General features: G+C 42.3%; 1 protein-coding gene across 1 annotated transcript in view; it reads right to left on the bottom strand.

Moving 5' to 3' along the window:
* Window positions 1-13,506, bottom strand: part of PARVB (parvin beta) — an 81,211-nt gene that overhangs the window by 9,184 nt on the left and 58,521 nt on the right. Inside the window, exons 9-11 of the mRNA XM_065423564.1 lie at window positions 8,975-9,036; window positions 3,067-3,135; window positions 614-715 (exon numbers count right to left, since the gene is read on the bottom strand). Coding sequence (XP_065279636.1) covers window positions 614-715; window positions 3,067-3,135; window positions 8,975-9,036 — 233 coding nt within the window. The remainder of the gene's footprint in view (window positions 1-613; window positions 716-3,066; window positions 3,136-8,974; window positions 9,037-13,506) is intronic.

Genomic DNA, 13,506 nt, shown 5'->3' with positions numbered 1-13,506 from the left:
TTTGTGTCTCAGTTTCCCACTTGTAAAATGGGGACAAGACTTCCTGTCTCCCACCTTTTGCATTTCTTGGATTGTAAGCAGCTCAGGGCAGGGATTGTCTCTTATTGTGACTATATACAATGCCTAGCAAAATGGGGCCCTGGTCTCAGAGTGGCCTCTAAGCATTGCTGTAATAATAATTAAATAAGTAATTCAATTGGAACATGTAAAAGTTCTATGTAAGTGCAAACTATTTATTATTTTATACCCTTTGGGTTTATAATCATCATCTGACCACAACTGTGCTGGACATCGCAGGATCTAGCTTTTCTTCTCTTAACTATGTTTATAGGTATTCATGTGCTGAATGCCTCTCTTAGCCTAGCTGCTGGAGTCATTCAGGAAGTACTGGTAAAGTCACTGGGATTTACACCTTTGTTTCACGGTCAACCTTTAAAGTACAGATTCTAGTAACTGCCAAATGTGACAACAAATGCCTCTTTGCTACAGCCTTTGAAAGAAAGGATATGCTATACTCTGGCTTAATTGGGCATGAAGAGAATTCAGCCAATGGATGGGAAATTGCATGTGTGATATGGTAGTGAGAGGAGCACAAACTGGAATTTCTACTCACCTTCTGATCAAAACTTTCAGGCGTTAAATAAAAGTTGTGGAGTGGAACAAAATAGTCTTCAAGCAGACCCATGAGCAATACCAAATAGACGCCATCTGCAAACTGAGGAGAGATACTGGTGAAATTCCCAGATGGCAGGCAGGAGGCATTTGGTTTCATGCAAGGCTTTGCAACAATGAGAAAAATCAGCCCTAAGTGGCTAGACAGGTTGCTGCAGAGGGCCACAGGGATGTCTCCCCACATCTGAGAGCACTGTTTTCACACACACACCCCCCACTATGAATAACTACGTGCTACATTGACAATGGGAAACTATATCTTTAAAACACGACCCAGAAGACGACCACACAATTCTTTTGCATGCCTTTTCCTTGTTTTACACCATACGTAGGTTCACGTGACTTGGGATGAGGTGCTCCAACCCAAGAGGAGAGCCACACCAAGCCTATGAAGAGAACCACCAGTAGAGTATCACTGCTCTAAACCGATACAGTTCCTTTTAAATGGTGGTAGGTACTGTATATTTCAAACAGAATTCCCTATATTGGTTCCAATATGACCTGTATGACATCCCCTGGATTTTTTATCAGAGATAAGGTGGCACATGCAAAGAGTTCTCTGGGGCAGGGGCTGTCTTTGTTCTGTGTTTGTACAACATCCAGAACCATGGGGTCCTGGCCCATGACTAGGGCTCTTATGCTCTACAGTAATACAAATAATAAAGCAGTGCAACAATCCACAGAGACCTACACTTCCGAAACCAGACCCACATAAATGTGGCATGGGATAAGGCACTACCACTTTAGCAGAAGCAGAACCTCCTGTTAGCTGTCAGTAGACTTAAGGGGGAGATTTTCAAAGGCACAAATGGCAGGCAAATTGGAAATGAATAGGACTTAGGGTCTTTGTTGCCATTTGTTCCTTTGAAAAATCTTCATCTACATCTGCTTTGTAGGCCAGCCACTAGAGGACGAAGTTATCTCAAACACTTGACCGGGTCTCATTCCATCTAGTTAGGGACAGTCGTACAGATAACCCAGCCAGCACGTTAATGTACTACTGCACTATCTGACCAAGGTAAGCAATAGTTCAGTGATCAAAATTCTGTGTGATCTAGTAACTTGTCAGACATGATAGTCTCTCAACCTACTTTCCAAAGCATAAAAATCCTTGTTAATTCTGACCACTTTGCACTGCAGTTTAGCAATTGCTTCCACAGTAAGTGCAATGGTGGAGTTCCAAGATTCTGATTAATTCCTAAAATAGAAGGGTATCTCATATAACCAATATTTTCATATAACCTTCCCTGGCCCATTTTCTTGTACTTTTTACATTCTTTATACATTTCAGCCCTGGTGAATGGTGCTGGACTGACAGCCCTTGGAGATCAAAGACCTGTACCCATAAATCAGATACCGCACTGACAGCAATCATACAAAACTCTTGGGGCAAGAGGGTTGATCAAATCTCCATAGCCAATTAATCACGGGTGTCTCAGCAGAGAACTCAAGAGTATTTTTGTGATACAGATAGTCAGGCCCCAGAACTGGACTGAAACCTCCTATTCACTAAGGCCCCAGAACATCAATCAGTGGATGATCAATTTAATCCATATCAGCCTAGGCCAGATTCAGACCAATTACCTAAATGAAATGCTCAGTAGTCCATAACCAATTCCCTAGGCTACCCAGTGCCCACACTTACTCTCCTGGGCAAACAGCAAAGAATAAGTTAACCACTTAGTCCCATTTTAAAGCAGTCTTTATCTTTAATGAACTCTCTTCCATTACACAGTGTAATTGTTTCTATTACAGCAGTTAGAGCTATGCAAGCTTCTGATATACTTGCAGCTGAGTGAAAGCAACACGCCCCTGTGTCTCCAGAACTCACACTGGATTGGGTTATAGTGTTTTGAAGGATATCCAATATGTAATCTGAGTTAAACACAGACAGACCTATGCCACAACAATTACTGAATCAACTGAGGATTTATCCTGGTTCAGATCAACAGCCTGAATTCACACAATTGGGAAAGACATGTCGTGACCTGCTCTCATCCATAATGTAATTAATACAGCTAGTGCTTTGCAAATGTTTTCTTTGTGTGTGTTAGAAACATTGGTCTGAAACTCAGCCATATATTACAGTCAATAACACAAACAAATATTAAATATTCTAAAACTTCCCTGGTTATCTGAAGCCAGGCGAGGTTACAAATGACCAGCAGTATCTGCTATAAGTCATGTGTGCAATAAGTGGGCAAGAGAAGCAGCCAGAGGCAAACATTACTGCAAATTACAATCACCTACAAAATAAGGAGAACACATATGAGTATCCCTCTAACGGAACTACTCACATGTATAAAGATAAGCACATGCAAAAGAGTTTGCACAACTGGGGCCTAAATTAGTCATTTATACCTTGAGATTTATTTTCTTGTATAAAGCTCCTACCTGTGTTTCTAATTCTGTCACTTCCAAATTCAGCTTATTTAGGTGTTTGTTCACAAAGGTGATCAGAGACTGTAAAGGAAGATGACAAGGATTAATGAGTTTAGAAACAAGAACCGATGCCCATATGGTAGGGTTAATACAGCATTAGACTAAAAAGATTGGTAAACAATTGTCACAATACCCTCTTTGCCAGTGCACAAAAATTAAAAAATATAAGAATTAAAGTGATATAGCCGTGTAAATTACTATCTCCATTGCAATAGTATTATGGCAGGAGTCACCTCTTACAAGTTATTTTTCTTAGCATGCAAGCACATTTTTAGTCCTGGAGGAAATGCTATGGTGGCTTTGGTTCAGTTGTTGGTTCTTTGGGGGAGCCATGGTAAGCAGCAGGAGTGTGCGCTGCCTGCCTTAATTCTCTGAACAGAGCCAATTCTTGCACCAGAATTGTTCTGTGGGAACTGGGCATTGGTACTGGGCTGAGATTCTTGAATGAAGGGATGGTCTGTGTGCTGTTTGTGGCCCCTTTGTTCCAGAACTGGGGTGCGTGTGTATATAAATAAACAAGTTACAACAAGAATATACCCAGGCTCTGTAGGTCTGATTTCCATCCCAATAGGAACCTGGCCTGCGAGGCCCTAGACATCTGCTACCATTCAGTAGAGGGACAACAACAGCGTGAATATATACTAAGGTATTTATTCCAACAACCTAGCCATCTGCTTAAAATATTTTTAGAGGGGATGTGGAGTCAGATTTTAAAGTTTATATTAAATGGACAGCATTCACTTAACATTCAATCAACTTTTTAAAAATGCTTTAGCAGCAGTTTCAGAATGGAAAAATAAAAACTTGTCCATGCTACAAGCCTAAACATGTTAGTTTAAATGTATCCTGGAAAATACCTCTTCTGTCCTGGTCCATGACTAGGGCTCCTAGGTGCTTTAGTAATTAGGGCTGTCAAGCGATTAAAAAAATTAATCACGATTAATCGAGCTGTTAAACAACAATAGAATACCATTTGTTTTAAATATTTTTGGATGTTTACTACATTTTCAAATATATTAATTTCAATTACAACACAGAATACAAAGTGTACAGTGCTCACTTTATATTTATTTTCAATTACAAATATTTGCACTGTAAAAAACAAAAAAAAATTATTTTTCAATTCACCTCATAAGTACTGTAGTGCAATCTCTTTATCATGAAAACTGAACTTACAAATGTAGAATTATGTACAAAAAAAACTGCATTCAGAAAGAAAACAATGTAAGACTTTAGAGCCTACAAGTCCACTCAGTACTACTTCTTGGTCAGCCAATCACTCAAACAAGGTTGGTTACAATTTGCAGGAGATAACGCTGCCCGCTTCTTGTTTACAATGTCACCTGAAAGTGAGAACAGGCGTTTGCATGGCACTGTTATAGCTGGCGTTGCAAGATATTTACATGCCAGATGCACTAAAGATTCATATGTCCCTTCATGCTTCAATCATCATTCCAGAGGACATGTGTCCATGCTGCTGATGGGTTCCCCTTGATAATGATCCAAAGCAGTGCAGACCGACACATGTTCATTTTTATTATCTGAGACAGATGCCACAAGCAGTAGGTTGATTTTCTTTTTTGGTGATTCGGGTTCTGTAGTTTCCGCATCAGAATGTTGCTCTTTTAAGACTTCTAAAAGCATGCGCCACACGTTGTGCCTCTCAGATTCTGGATGGCTCTTCAGATTGTTAAACCTTGGGTTGAGTACGGTAGCTATTTTTAAAAATCTCACATCAGTATCTTCTTTGCATTTTGTCAAATCTGGTGTGAAAGTGTACTTAAAACGAACATGTGCTGAGTCATCATCTGAGACTACTATAACATGAAATATATGCAGAATGCAGGTAAAACAGAGCAGGAGACATACAATTCTCCCCCAAGAAGTACAGTCACAAATTTAATTGATGCATTATTTTTTTAACGAGCATCATCAGCATGGAAGCATGTCCTCTGGAATGGTGGCTGAATCATGAAGCAGCATTTCTGGCACGTAAATACCTTGCAAAGCCAGCTACAAAAGTGCCATGTGAACGCCTGTTCTCACTTTCAGGTGACATCGTAAATAAGAAGCAGGCAGCAGTATCTGCCGTCAATGTAAACAAATTTGTTTGTCTTAGCAATTGGCAGAATAAGAAGTAGGACTGAGTGGACTTGTAGGCTCTCAAGTTTTACACTGTTTTGTTTTTGAGTGCAGTTATGTAACCAAAAAAAATCTGCATTTGTAAGTTACACTTTCATGATAAAGAGATTGCACTTCAGTACTTGTATGAGGTGAACTGAAAAATACTATTTCTTTTGTTTATCATTTTTACAGTGCATACATTTGCAATCAAAAATAATAATATAAAGTGAGCACTGTGCACATTGTATTCTGTGTTGTAATTGAAATCAATATTGAAAATGTAGAAAAACATTCAAAAATATTTAATAAATTTCAATTGGTATTCTATTGTTATAAGGGAGATTAATCGCAATTCATTTTTTTAATCACGATTCATTTTTTTGAGTTAATCGCATGAGTTAACTGCGATTAATTGACAGCCCTACTAGTAATACAAATAACAACAACAATCAGATAATGCAAAGAAGCAAATTTCAGTTCCAATCTCTATGTAAAATAGTTACTCAGTTTTATGCTCAACAATTTAATATTGGTATTTGCACACCCTAATGGAATAATGCAAAGTCTTTGTCTGTTCCCTTCCAGATGGATATATTAACAAAAGCTGGCACAGATTAATGGCTATTCTTCCTTTTCCCTCTGCCCCCAAAAAGAAGGTGTTGAAGGTGGAACAGACAGTGGCCTGTGATCTGTATCAGGAGAACAGACCCACGGGACTGTTCCAGTTGTCGTAAGTGAGCATCCCTTTGGACGTGTTAATGAAAGTGAAATTTAAGAGTGAAAGTTAAACACGTGTGTGTGTGTGTGTGTGTGTGTGTGTGTGTGTGTGTGTGTGTATTACAACTTCTTGCAGCCATAATTGGTGAATCACAACCTATATATCTACCCCTCTGACAGCCATAGTACACTAGTGAGATTCTCCAGCTGTGGAAGGGCACCCCTCGTACAAAGCAATTGCTCAGATCAGACACTGGGTGCTTCTTTTGGATATTAATACCTGGAGTTTCTCTCAAAGTGCTGTATGGAAGAGTGCTGACATAAACACCAAGAATGACCCAAAACCCACTTGAAATTATGGGAGTCTTAACTGATTCTAAGGCTGATCTAAAGGCAGAGGAGGCCTGGAATTACTTCAAGTCAAAGTTGCAGAAACTATCAGAAGCCTGCATCCCAAGAAAGGGGGGAAAAGTCATAGGCAGGAGGTGTAGACCAAGCTGGATGAGCAAGCATCTCGGAGAGATGATTAAGAAAAAGCAGAAAGCCTACAAGGAGTGGAAGATGGGAAGGATTAGCAAGGAAAGCTACCTTATTGAGGTCAGAACATGTAGGGATAAAGTGAGAAAAGCTAAAAGCCATGTAGAGTTGGACCTTGCAAAGGGAATTAAAACCAATAGTAAAAGGTTCTATAATCATATAAATAAGAAGAAAACAAAGAAAGAAGTGGGACCGCTAAACACTGAGGATGGAGTGGAGGTTAAGGATAATCTAGGCATGGCCCAATATACTTTGCCTCAGTCTTTAATGAGGCTAATGTGGAGCTTAGGGATAATGGTAGGATGACAAATGGGAATGAGGATATGGAGGTAGATATTACCACATCCGAGGTAGAAGCCAAACTCGAACAGTTTAATGGGACTAAATGGGGGGGCCCAGATAATCTTCATCCAAGAATATTAAAGGAACTGACACATGAAATTGCAAGCCCATTAGCAAGAATTTTTAATGAATCTGTAAACTCAGGGGTTGTACCGTATGACTGGAAAATAACTAACATAGTTCCTATTTTTAAGAAAGGGGAAAAAAGTGATACGGGTAACTATAGGCCTGTTAGTTTGACATCTGTAGTATGCAAGGTCTTGGAAAAAATTTTGAAGGAGAAAGTAGTTAAGGACATTGAGGTTAGTGGTAATTGGGACAAAATACAACATGGTTTTACAAAAGGTAGATCGTGCCAAACCAACTTGATCTCCTTCTTTGAGAAGGTAACAGATTTTTTAGACAAAGGAAACGCAGTGGATCTAATTTACCTAGATTTCAGTAAGGCATTTGATATGGTTCCACATCAGGAATTATTAGCTAAATTGGAAAAGATGGGGATCAATATGAAAATTGAAAGGTGGATAAGGAACTGGTTAAAGGGGAGACTACAACGGGTCATACTGAAAGGTGAACTGTCAGGCTGGAAGGAGGTTACTAGTGGAGTTCCTCAGGGATCAGTTTGGGGACCAATCTTGCTTAATCTTTTTATTACTGACCTTGGCACAAAAAGTGGGAATGTGCTAATAAAGTTTGCAGATGACACAAAGCTGGGAGGTATTGCTAATACTGAGAAGGACCGGGATATCATGCAGGAAGATCTGGATGACCTTGTAAACTGGAGTAATAGTAATAGGATGAAATTTAATAGTGAAAAGTGCAAGGTCATGCATTTAGGGATTAATAACAAGAATTTTTGTTATAAATTGGGGACGCATCAGTTGGAAGTAACAGAGGAGGAGAAGGACCTCGGAGTATTGGTTGATCACAGGATGACTATGAGCCACCAATGTGATATGACCGTTAAAAAAGCTAATGAGGTCTTGGGATGCATCAGGCGAGGTATTTCCAGTAAAGATAAGGAGGTGTTAGTACCATTATACAAGGCACTGGTGAGACCTCATCTGGAATATTGTGTGCAGGTCTGGTCTCCCATGTTTAAGAAGGATGAATTCAAACTGGAACAGGTACAGAGAAGGGCTACTAGGATGATCCGAGGAATGGAAAACCTGTCTTATGAAAGGAGACTCAAAGAGCTTGGCTTGTTTAGCCTAACCAAAAGAAGGCTGAGGGGAGATATGATTGCTCTTTATAAATATATCAGAGGGATAAATATCAGGGAGGGAGAGGAATTATTTAAGCTCAGTACCAATGTGGACACAAGAACAAATGGATATAAACTGGACATTAGGAAATTTAGACTTGAAATTAGACGAAGATTTCTAACCATTAGAGGAGTGAAGTTCTGGAACAGCCTTCCAAGGGGAGTAGTGGGGGCAAAAGACATATCTGGCTTCAAGACTAAGCTTGATAAGTTTATAGAGGGGATGGTATGATGGGATAGCCTAAATGTTGGCAATTAATTGATCTTTGATTATTAGTGGTAAATATGCTCAATGGCCTGTGATGGGATGTTAGATGGGGTGGGATCTGAGTTACTACAGAGAATTCTTTCCTGGTGAGTCTTGCCCACATGCTCAGGGTTTAGCTGATCGCCGTATTTGGGGTCGGGAAGGAATTTTCCTCCAGGGCAGATTGGCAGAGGCCCTGGAGGTTTTTCGCCTTCCTCTGCAGCATGGGGTACGGGTCACTTGCTGGAGGATTCTCTGCACCTTGAGGTCTCTAAACCACGATTTGAGGACTTTGATAACTCAGACATAGGTTAGGGATTTGTTACAGGAGTGGGTGGGTGAGATTCTGTGGCCTGCGTTGTGCAGGTCAGACTAGATGATCATAATGGTCCCTTCTGACCTTAAAGTCTATGAGTCTATGATTCCAATAAGCACTGGGCCAAGCCACAAAGCTTCAAGATAAGCACTTCAGTTGTAACTTTGGAGTGAAATTTGTATGATTCTGATGGGCATATTTTTTCCACTGATACCACAAATATTTTCTACAGGTTTCCAGACTTCTAGGACCCCTTTCTGCTTAAAAATCCACTACTGACCACAGTAGGAAACAAAATTTTAAAATATTTTACCTTTTTCACTACGCTGAGTTTATCTGGTGCGTGGTCAAAGAGGGTGTCAAAGGCATCTCGTTCTGATTCATAAACAGACGAAAGCAATGTTAGATAAATCAATTCTGCTGTAACAGTCATATGTGGAAGCAAGTTATGCATGTTAATTTTCTTTGTTCCCTGTCTTAGGAAACACACAATAGAGATTCAAACAAAAATCAGTCAGCCAATATAGATGTCTAAAGGCCAGAGCAAACTGCATTGGGAACCTTGGGAGTAGTTGAAAATGGTGTCTTAAATCGGGGGTTCCCTACTGCATTTCACATTCAGGACAGAAAACAGACACATGAAAACAAAAAACATCAGTTACAAACAGAAAGAAAAGTTGCCCTATGGCCTATTTTTCTATATATCAAATGGTCAATGAATATCACTTGATGTTTGTGTTTTTCAGGATTTGTATATGCCCGTTGCTGAGTGATACAGCAATCAGGCCCAGATTAAAGCTAGGTACTTACTCGCAAGCTTAACTTTAAGCATGCTAGGAGTACCATTGACTTCAATGAAGCTACTCACATGCTTGAAGTTAGTCACGCAAGTAAGTGCCTTGCTGAATTAAGGCCTGAACGCAGACCTGATCTCCCCCCATCCTCCACCCCAGTATTCAATGTAAAGAATAAGCATTTAGCACTTCCATAGCGCTTTACACTTTCAAAGGTCTGCACAAACACTAATTAATCTTATCTAAATTGATTTAAACTAATTAAATATGAGTGCATTACTTCTGTTGGAATTGTAATGGCAAATCCACTGCATTTGATGAAGGTTGTATTCATGCTGAAATCAACTAAAGTCATTTTCCTTCTGTATGAAGGGAGACTGTGCATTCTCCAGCGGCTCCAGATCCACAGGCCCCAAAGAGGTTGCCCAACTCTTTTTTTTTTTTTTTGGTCTTGGTCCCACACAATGCTTAATTTGTAATAAAAGAGGTGTCAGGGCTCCAGCAATTTTTTTACATTCATAACTGATGCAGCAAGCCCAGAGGTGCCGGGGCTCTGAACTGCCAAGCCCAGAGGTGCCAGGGCTCTGAACTGCCAAGCCCAGAGGTGCCGGGGATCAGCCTTGGCACACGCTGGCACAAATTAAGCACTGGTGCCACATCACTTTCTCAAATCACTTTAGACACAATCTATGCTCTGGATTCGTATCATGCTATGGTGGTTTCAGCCTTTAGCTCATTATTGGAGCGGACAGAAATTTCCCAAATGTTGAGGTTTTGGATGAAATTTTCCATTGCAAACTGGATTTTCAGTATTAAAAAAAAAACTGAAAATTTTCAAACAAAAATATTTAATTGAAAAACATTCAGTGTTTTGTTCAGCTATGGACTTGGCTGAAATTTTTTGATTGTTGAAAAATTTCAACAAAATTTTGACATTTTGAAGATCCAGTAAAATAATTTCCATGTTTGTTTGTTTAAAAACAGATCTACTTATTATCCAAGTTCATCACTCTCTACCTAGGGTATTTATATGCCCACTCCCCCCCCCAATCACCATAGTATCTCAGCATCTCAGAATCTTTAATGTATTTAACTTCACAACACTCCTATGAGAGAGGGGAGTGCTACTATTCTCATTTCACAGAAGGGAAATAGAGGCACAGTGAAGCTGCGTGACTTGCCCAAGGTCGCAGAGTTTGTGGCGGAGGAGGGATTTAAATCTAGGCCTCCTAAGTCCTTCATGGACCACATGCCTTGAAGATTATTTCTCATTATTTTAAATAACAATGAGATGATGCACCTAGTCCCAAACAAACAGTGTGAGAGACGCTATGAAGAAAGAAAAACAAGGCTCTCACAGAGGCAATACCAAAATGCTTGCTTTTCATTCTAAAGACACGGAACTACTGCACAATATGGCACATGCTGTAGCAGAATCTGCACCACAGGAGAACAGGGTAAGGAGGGAAACAAAAGGGAAGCTATTCCATGCTACCATATAGGAATGAGAAATGGGGTTGGTTGGCTATTGGAGGCAGCTACCTAGTACACAGATAAAGCTTTCTCAGAGCTTATCTCTGCAGCTTTCCCACATTCTATAGCCTGCTGGTTAGGGCACTAGCCTAGAATGTGGGAGACCCAGATTCAAGTACCTGCTCTGCCTGATTGAGAGTAATCTAGCATGGAAAACTCTGTTCTCAACCAGGGACTTGAATCTGGGTCTCCCAGATTAGTGCCTAATCACCTGCTCTTCCCCACGCCTTTCTGAAGCAAAAATCAATCTGAAAATAGACATTTTGGATGTGGAACAAAACCAAATTTCAAAATCTTGAAAGCTGCTGTAAAACGGAATTGTTGTCCTCCTATCAGCTCTACTTATACCTACTACTCCTGAGGGCATTCTGTGCCAAAAAATTAAAAATTCTGCTCACAATATTTTAAAATTCTGGATATTCCGTTTGTCAAATAAATGTGGAGGCTCCAGCATGGCATTGGGGAGCACAGGCCACTGGCTGCACAGAGGTGGGAGATCACTATGCAGCTCCTCCCCAGGACACGGACTCAACAATGAGGCTGCACCCAACCCTGACACAGCACAAGGACTGGGCCTGCCCCAGAAACACCCCAGGGGCCTGCCCCTTTAGACCAGGTGCGAGCAGACAGGCTCAGCAAGGCAGGATCCAAATGTGGAAGGGCTTAGTGTGGGTGGATCAGGTTCTGAGTGGGGCAATCTGGGTGCGGGTGGCTCAGTGGGAGATCTGGGTGCGGGGGGATCTGGATGCACAGGGGCTTGTTGGGGGGTTCTGGGTGCAACAGTAATGGGACTTTTCAGGACTGTACAGGTGAAGGTGGTTGGGTCTCAACAGGGGGGCAGTCTGGGTGTGTGGGGGAAATAGAGCTCGGCAGGGGAGTCTGGGTGTGGGGGCTCAGTGGGGGAGTCCAGATGCTGGGGGAGTGGGGCTCATCGGGGGGGTTCTGGGTGCAGGGGGAGGTGAGGTGAGGCGGGAGGGTCTGGGTATGAGGGGGTCTGGATGCATGGGGGTTGGGCAGATGGGGGAGCAGCTCCCTGTACAGTGATCCCTCCCCCTGCAGCTGAGGAACAATGGGTGCAGGAAGCATGGGGGGGGGGGGGGAAAGGGAGTTCGCAGAGCTTCCTGCAGCTGGGGGAGGGTCTGACCCGGCTCCGGATGCCGTGCAGGGGAAGAGGAAGTCCCATCCTCCCCAGCCCAGCCAGGACTAGCAGCTGAGCCCGGCGCAGAGTAGGAGCCACTCAGTTCCAGGAGGGTGACGTGTAAGGTGGACTCAGTGGGCATCCATCTGCCCTGTACAGTGTGCTTGCATAGATTCACTCCCCAGTGAGTATCACGGCAGGTTGAGGTTGAAGAAAAGGGACCCGAGCACAGACATTGTCAGGGCATGTCTACCACAGCAGTGAGTCCTTGACCCGGGTTGACATGGACAGGAGTTTTTGTATGCTGTGCTTGTGAGGAAGATATACTGTATGGAACCAGCCCTGAAGACACCGCATGTTCAGCCTTGTGTGTTTGACCACAAATGTAGCGGCAGCCACAGGTCCCAGAAGTTGGAGGCATGTATGTGCTGGGATTTGGGGGCATGCTCGGGTGGTTGAAAGTAGTTGTGTTATCGCTGTGAACCTGTGAGGCAGGAAAAACGCTCTTGCCCACTTGGCATCAAATAGAGCACCAATGAATTCCAGCGTTTGCACTGGGGTTAGTGTGGACTTTTTGAAATTAATAAGGAGGCCCAGTTTTGTAAAGAGGGTCATTGTAGCGTGGACTGCTAGGAGCGCTTCGCTCTCAGATGGCACTTTGAGGAGGCAGTCATCTAGATACGGGGAAATGGTGATGCCTTTTTTGCAGAGGATGGCCATGACCACTGCGAGTAGTTTGGAAAAAAGTCACGAGCTGTGGATAGTCCGAAGGGTAGAACCCTATACCGGTAGTGACCATGGCTGACGATGAATTGTAGGAAACGTCTGTGAGCAGGGTGTACTGCAATATGAAAGTACGCGTCCTGTAGGTCGAAGGCCAAGAACCAATCCCCCTGTTCCAGTGCTGGGATGAAGGTGGATAGGGTGACCATCTTGAAATGTTGTAATTTGACAAACTTGTTGAGATTGAGAAGGTCTAGGATGGAGCGCCAACCACCAGACTTCTTTTGTACCAGGAAGTTGGGAGAGTAGAAACCGCATCCTCTGTCTTATGGAGGGACCAGTTCTATGGCTCCCAGTTGAAGATGTCATCTCATCTCCCACGCCAGAATGGGCTTGTGAGAGGGGTCCCTGAAGGGGGAGGGGAGTTGGCAGGATGGTATAGCTAGGAAAGGATGGAGTAACCTTCCTTTATTATTTCCAGGACCCATCTGTCCAAGGTAATGAGCATCCAAGATGGTAAAAATTGAGCTAGGCGGTTGCCAAACTGTTGGTGTGTAGATGGCGGTACAGATAGTAGGGGCAACTGGAGCAGGCAGGAGGTTCTCTGGACCTCAACAACACCTTCAAATTTCCTGCTTATTAGAGGGTGTTTGGGAC

This window comes from Emys orbicularis, chromosome 1, assembly GCF_028017835.1.
Source record: "Emys orbicularis isolate rEmyOrb1 chromosome 1, rEmyOrb1.hap1, whole genome shotgun sequence".
Lineage (NCBI taxonomy): Eukaryota > Metazoa > Chordata > Testudines > Emydidae > Emys > Emys orbicularis.
This window is presented reverse-complemented; position numbering and strand designations above follow the sequence as displayed.